At 41.6% G+C, this 7,722-nt stretch overlaps 1 protein-coding gene across 1 annotated transcript in view; it reads right to left on the bottom strand.

Annotated features, from left to right (window-relative positions):
* Nucleotides 1–4,577: 4,577 nt before the first annotated feature.
* Nucleotides 4,578–7,722, bottom strand: part of CABIN1 (calcineurin binding protein 1) — a 114,190-nt gene continuing 111,045 nt past the window's right edge. The window contains exons 35-37 of the mRNA XM_084271876.1: nucleotides 7,389–7,553; nucleotides 5,390–5,616; nucleotides 4,578–4,893 (exon numbers count right to left, since the gene is read on the bottom strand). Of these exons, the coding sequence (XP_084128002.1) occupies nucleotides 4,750–4,893; nucleotides 5,390–5,616; nucleotides 7,389–7,553 (536 nt within the window). The 3' untranslated portion in view covers nucleotides 4,578–4,749. The remainder of the gene's footprint in view (nucleotides 4,894–5,389; nucleotides 5,617–7,388; nucleotides 7,554–7,722) is intronic.

Raw genomic sequence — 7,722 nt, 5'->3', positions numbered from 1 at the left:
ACAACAGCTGAGAGTTCCACAGGGAAGCTCTCACCATGGAGTGACTTGTGCTTATACAGCCAGTGGTAAAGTACCCCAAGGTTACTCCTAAAATCCTGATGCATGCTTCAAAGCTTAGCATTAGTGAATTCCTAGTCATCAGCTAGAAGAAAGGGAAAGATGGCAATTAACACTCAACACCTACGCTAAAGTTCTTACCATCATCTTCACTTGCAAGAACAAAGCTTCAACCCAGCTTTACATGACTAAGCAAGAGATCACAAAATTTAGGTCTGCTGTTTTTTCTTCTGAGCATCTCATTTACCCTGCCACCTTCCTCCTTAAAAACATGACAAGCATCTGCAGGAAGAGCAATGAGCTTTGCTCAACAAGTAACACTGTACACGCAAGCTCCATACACCACAGATTTTTCACCTTCACTGAAATATCAACACCACTGTGAAAACTAGAGTGTTGCATTTAACAGTGGTGTGACCCCAGCCTGGACAATAAGGCTTCATCTGTTCTCACCTGGCCCCTCTGTTCCCATTCAGTCCATTCTGTCTCCTGATCAGCTTCAGCTGCTATGCCTTCCTCATCTTTTCCTGGTCCCTTTCTCCCTGACCATATGGTGTTTATTTTGGCTGCAAAAGACATGAATTTCATTATTCATGAGGAAATCTCATTCTAATTTAAAAAAACCTAAACCAACAAACAAAAACCCACCACCACCACCACCAAGAGACAGCAACTGACAAACCCCAGTACACATAAAATTAAGGAAGATACTTGCTATCTTCCTTGAGTCAGTATTTTCGTTGCAGAATGAAACAATCTTGGCTTTTGAAGAACAGCATTTTTCAGACAATGGGCAGAAGCCACTAATAACAGCTGTGCCCAACAAAATTAATTCTTAGTAAAACACTAGTCCTTGCCCCAGAGAGATGAGTTCTTGATGGTCTTAACTATACAGAGAATGTATAATCCTTGTGCCAGGAAATGAAATTGAAACTAAACACAGTCAAATCCCACTCCTACATACCTTAGCGATAGTGATCAATGAGAGGTATCTGACCATGCCCAGTAACAGCACAGAAAACATATTAACTACCCACAAACTACTGGCAACATCTGATTCCAAATAATGTTTTTCCATCCGCTTTGGAACAAAACCATTTTTGCTATTTGCCTGCAAGTCTTAACAGTTTGGCTCTTCAGTAGCCAGGAAGGATTTCCTTTTTAATCTACTACTGGCAGGGGGGAAAAAAACCCCAACAATTAAAGCCTCTCTGTATCCCACTTGGTGACAGACCTTACCCCTTCAAGTTTGCTTCAGGCACCAGGCATTCCTGTCCCTACAGCTTCACAGGGAAAAACAAAACCATACTAAAAGACAGACAGAAGCAATATAGCTCAGGAGCTGGCACTTCTTCGTCTGGCACATTTGAAAGACACCTGGAAGATGGAGATTTCAGAAGCAATGGTTACCCATCAGATACCTGAAGACAGATGTGTTTACATTTGATATGCAACTCAAAGTGGGGAGTTACTAAGTTGGACCTTGCCTATACTTGGCTTTCAAGCTATTACAACAAGGATTAGAAGGAAATCAAAGAAATTACTTCAGGCATACTCAGTTACCTGCACTTTCTTTTTTTTTTCTTGAAAATTCCACAGAATTATTCTGCCAGGCTTCAGAAGATGCAATACTAAGTGAATACTTCTGTTTGTACAGGATTTGAAGTTCTTGCTCCAAGTACCTTCAGGGATGGTGCTTCAGGCAAACATTGTATGTCAACACATCCAGTCGGTAATCTTGTCATCTTCACTCCAGAACAGTGCTCCTTCAACTGAAGGATTACATGAACTGTACTTACAGAGAGATGATTTCACACACAAAAGAGGAGTGGCTCCTTTGGCATACATCTGCAGTAACACCCACTGTGGAAGATGGCCACAGCTGAGCAACACACTATTTAGTCATTAGCAGAAGGGCAGGATTTGAAGGATGTGGCCTGTACAGTTCAATCTCTAACTTCTTGAGCTTGAGAAAAAGTCCTTGAGCTACATGAGAGCATAATGGGAATAAAAGAACATGGATTTAAAAGAAGAAAAAAAATGAACAGGTAATAGTTTTGAATGTAGGATAAACCAAGTTGTGCAGTCTGCAGATTAAGAGGCGTTGGGAGCAGATCAGCAAAGTTCGGTACGCTCAGTGCTCTCTCTCTGCTGACAGGAACAGTTTCACTTACTGGTCTAGCTACCCTTCATCAGCAAAAATTTAAATCCTTCTCAAAATGCAGGGCAGAAATCGAAAGAAAGCTCAAGATCAGGTATTTTAGCAAGCTCTGGAGAAAGAAAAAACCGAAATGCTTAATGTCAAGGAATATTTGAGAATAATAAAGGAAAACAAAGATTTTCAGTGACCAGATTAAATTCAGAAAATCAAATGCTCTTTCTTCATACATCAAACCCCCTCTAGAAGGGCAGATCTAAGAAATAAACAGTGATCTTAGTTACCCATGTCTATATATACAGCTTTATATATATACACACACACACACACAGAGTAGACAAAAAGCCTACATAGTCTGTTCTAGTTGGGTGAAGAGAGTCCTATTCACAACTATATCCTCCAAGCTGTGTTCCATTTCTTGTAAGAAGGTAATTTCTTTTTCCCTGTGCTATCTTCTTAAAAACTAAATCATGCCTGATTACCTATAGGTACCTTAGCCTATTACCACAACTATACAGCATGCTAGGCACTGTATTTCTAGTAAGTTACACCAAATTAAAGAGTAAACACTGAGAACATTATTACTGAACATTTGCCTTTACCATTCAGCTACCTGATCTCTGCCACATCAGTTGCATTCAGCTCACCTATCACTTGTAGGAAGTGAAGAAGTTAGACAAACAGTTGCTACTACACCCAAGAGGGATGTTCTCACTTGCTTATAAATTACATTTTCTTTAAAACAAACAACCCAGCATATGGCAATAAATTTGCAATATGAAGTTTAAAGCTGCTTCATTTTTCCATGGTCCATTTACCATTCTGACACTGACCAAGAGCGATCGCTGTTACAGGGGATTAAATGCCAACACAGCCAGATATTGTGCATGATCCCTTGTAGCAGGGGGGTTGGAACTGTATGATCCTTGGGGTCCCTTCCAACCTAGACCATTCCAAGATTTTATGATTCACCACATGTTGTCTTCTCCCTTGTGATTTTCATCAGTATTTGAGATACTCGGACAGGTGAAAAAGAATTCAGATGGCATCTCCATGGGCAGTGAACTCCTTTGCAGAGAATCTGGGTAACACAGGCTGACCCAGACACTGGGTCACACAAGACTAACCCCATCCAAAGAGCTCTGGCAGTCTTCAATAAAGGAAAAGGCTTCCCCCTACCCCCTTCCTCCCCTACTTTCTATCCACAAAGTGAAAGGAAGGGAGGAGTAAGCTTTTTTCCCAGAACCCCGGCACCTTGTCCTCTCAGACCAACAGAGACAACAGTACGTTTCAACTTTATTAGAAAAAAACCAAAAGTTTATACAAAGCTTTGCATTTTACAGAAAACCACCTCCCCCAAACACAAAGAAATCCGACATTGCAAGCTATATGCATTTTCTTTTTTCACTATACATATATATATGTATATACACACATATATATATGCGTGTGGGCGCACATGTGTGTATATATGGGGTGTGATGTATTTTTTTTTTTGCACGATTTGCATTCATTATTTTACAAAGTTAACATTTAGTAGAATAAAAAAAAAAGGGTCTTTGTTACCATTATTTTCTCATATAAATAACTGTTAGCAGTCCCTCTGCAGATAGATAAAAAACACCTTTTCATGTCACTCTGTAAAAAACAGACATTACTGAAAGGGTATCGAAACCTTTCAAGTTTTTTCAATACCACCATAAAAATATCATCTAGTCCCCAATTCAAAATGCTTGTCCAAGGCATTAGAAGAGAAAGGACTGTAAGACAACTCTGGAAAGATCAGTTCTTTAAGCCAACATTCAGGTAGATAATTTTTGCTGGACCTCATATATCGGTGTGAAATGAGTACAAACAGGAGGCCAACCTCTCTGTCTGCCTGGAGAAGCTGGTTCTTTGCCTACTGTCACGGAGTCAAATTCCAACAAAGCCCCCAGCAGCGTCAAGGAGGGGACAGACTCTCAGCTCAGCCCTCTCGCTCCACAACAGAGCCACAAGCTTTCTTGATGAAATCAAGACCTCTACCAACTCAGCATTTTTTTTTTTCCTACTCCATTCTTAAAAGGAGCTGTTGGACTAATTGTGGCATGGCTGGACAGATAGTAGGTTCTTGAGTAATTGGGAGAAAAACAACTAGTGGGGAAAATGCAAAACGACAACTAAAAGGAAGAAAATGCTACAGAAAAGAGCTACTGGAGTGACTCCCAAGGCTCTGGTTTGAAGAAGCAGGAACAGTAGAGAGATGTGAATTGCAGCTTAAAACATCCTTGCATTTACTGAAGTTAAAGGTGTCAGCGTGGTCCAAATCGATTAACTGCCTGGTAAACAATCATTCTTTTCGTCAAGCACCATGATGGGGAGAATGGCGAAGGTTCTGAAGGCAATACAAGTGGTAGTGGTCACGAGGGCAATGGGAGTGAAGAACACAATGATGCAGGTTAAATGGATAGTAATGCCAACGAAGATGTGTCGACTGCCAGAGGTGCTGGCAACAAGAATGGTTATGGTTGGTGTTGATGATGGCCAGAATTCATTCATATGTCCATGTAGTCATCATCTTCATCAGTATCACTTTCCAGTGAGGACTCCTGGCTTGAGGTCTCTAAGATTTCCAAAGCTGGCTGACAAAGGCTCTCCTTCTTTACATTCGCTGCAGACTGAGCAGACAAAATAGCAGACTGATCCCAAAAAGAGAGAGAGAGAATATATTGCTAAATAGTCAGGATAAACCCATGATCACAGGGATAAAAGCCACCTGGCTGCTATTCCTCCACATTCAATAGCTCTCTTACTTCTATAAAAGAAATGGCATCCACATGTGAAACAACAGAACATTTACCAGCAGGCTTTCCCACAGTTAACATTCTGGTAGCTTCCACTAACTTAAGAATTGCAATGGCTGCACTAGCTTCCTCACCCCTCTCTTGTAATTCTTTCTATTTCCCTCAGAAAAGGGTGAAGGACTAGGATAGTTATGATGTCACCCACTGCCAAGATTTCCTTTAAGACTGGTTCCTGCTGACAACAGCTTGCATCTTCTTCCACTACTTACTCTATCTCTGATTATGAACTGGGGACAGGAACTGTTACTCCTTTCATACAAGCATTTTATTGAGGGGAGAATTAAGATAAAAACAATAGTCTAAAAAAAAATTACTCTTTCCCTTTTATTACCTTTAATTTTTGCTTGGTCTCTTCTGAAATGCTGCCCTTTGGAGAAAGGAGGGTGGGAGTGGGTGGAGTGACAGTGATCTCAGGTGGAAATTTGGTGACAGATGAAGGTATGAAAAGCTTTGGCATGTTGGGCAGAATGCGAGTTTTTACTCGGGTGCCATCTGTCTTGTTCTGCTGACTTCCCAAAGTCTGTGAACTGGAGCTGAGTTCAGGCTTGGAACTGGAGGCTAAACAGAAAAAAAAACAACACACAACACGTTAGGAAGCTATCTAGGATTTCAGATGTCAAAGAGGAGGGAACAGTTCATTGTTAGACATATGGCTGGCTCAAAAGAAGGCCTTGCTTTAATTAAGGCTCAGAAACATAAGAAAGTGCCTCAAGATTCCGTGATGACAACTGGAAACCAGCAATAATTTCAAAAATTGTTACCGGACACCAGAAGTTCAGTCTGACCAAGCCTGACAAATGGCAGGGTAGCACTGACCCACCTACACCTAGTTAGAAAGCTACTACAAGCACTGTTTTCCCACCTGTTTCAGATGCAGTCACCTTAGCTCTGCATTCCCTAACCGCCTCTCCGTTCTGTAATGCAACAAATAAAGCTACTGAGCTTTATTTAAGAGTCTTCATTTCCTCCATCACAGTCTTTCCTCTTTAATTATTGAGATAACAACTCATCAACAATTTAAGAAAAAATACATGCTAACACCCATCATAACTTCCTCATCACTCTTGCAATCTTGCCACACACCCCTCCTCAGTGTGCTCACGCCACCGTCTGCCACGCCAGTTGGCATCATTTCCACACAGATCCCAAGCTTGTGGCCTTTACGACGCAAACGTGCTCAGACAGGGCTCACCTGGTACAATAAAGAGGGACCCAGCTCTTCCTCAGGCACTCTCACCTACACCACAATAACCAGTAGAAGACAATGCTTTCATATTAAAAACTGAGAATTTGTTATTTCCTGACTTTTTCCTAATAGTGCTGCTTCATACGGAGTTCAAAATTTGTTTTTAAATGTTAAGTGAATGAAAACCCCAGAGTCCATCTCAGACTGGTAACACTGATGGGTGTTCACAGACATTTTTTCAGATTCAGTCTTGTCAAATCCATGTCTTACAGACTTCTGGAACTGACATGGCCACCTAAACACAGCAAAATAAAATGCCAGCTTCCTGATGCTATCCTGAAAAACAACCAGCAGTAGAAGGAGCTGCTATGGGATGTAAAATTGAATTGTGTGTTCTCAACTGTACACAGGAATGTAAGAACTGCCACAGCACATGAGATACAGCTTTCCATCAAGGTCAGTGACCCATCTCTATGGCCAGCCAATCATTTCAGAGTAGAGTACCAGCAGCACTGCAGTAATCAGACACAGGAAAACCTCTCTCTCGCAAATAAGGAAAAATTATATACCCAAACATGACTATCTAGATTATGCCTGCCTGAAATACTAAGTTTTACATTTTTCCAATTAAAACACCCACACGTACTTCTCTTGGGAAGGGGGCCGAGGAGGGATAGAAAGCAGTAACTGCTGAAACGCTGGGTTTCATATTTACTTAGACTGAGCAAGTCAGGTTTGTGGAAAAAAACAACGTTTCCTTCTGCTAAATAATCCACTAGTGCAATCCAAAGTGGTGTCATATCGCCCTGTGTGAGATTCCGATTAGAAGAAAAATTCCACTGTCAAAGGACGCACCAACTATATCCCATGATAGTCTGGTACTAGGAGGTTTTTGTTTGGCTTTGCTGCTGTGGTATTCAGCATGTGAGTCATGCACCAAAAAGAATAACCATTAAGGGACGACAAGGCACGTTCCCAGGAAGCTGAGACACTGCCAGGAATGCCTCTGAACTTGGGAATACTTGACTCGAAGGCACGCAGAGAAACTGAGGAATATGCATCACAAGTATCCGATCAGTCCCTACAGGCTGCTCCACAGCAACCACCCACTCTCAGTATTCTGTGAAGCGTAGAAAGCTCCTACCTTGGGTACAAACATGTCCTGAATTTGCGCTGGTCACCGATTCCACTTGCCAGCAAACAGGCTCTGGCGATGGTGCGACAGTAGCCATTTTCATCTGCTGACAAAGCCGTGACTCCTGTTGCTGAAATCCAAGCCCCTCCAAAGGCACTTCAAGCTCTTCTTCCTCTTTATTAATGAAATATAATTCACAGATTAAGAGACATCCTGATCTCGCTCCAAAGCCTCAATCCTTTCCCTTTTTAACCCTTGCTCCCTTTCTAAACCAGAACATGACCACGTGAAATCAAGGGCTGGCAAGGTAAGATGGTGACACCAACTTTTTCATATCTGGTGC

The sequence above is a fragment of the Gallinula chloropus genome (genome assembly GCF_964237585.1).
Source record: "Gallinula chloropus genome assembly, chromosome: 17".
In the NCBI taxonomy this organism is placed as follows: Eukaryota; Metazoa; Chordata; class Aves; order Gruiformes; family Rallidae; genus Gallinula; species Gallinula chloropus.
Note: the sequence above shows the minus strand (reverse complement) of the source record. Positions and strands in the feature narration are given on the sequence as shown.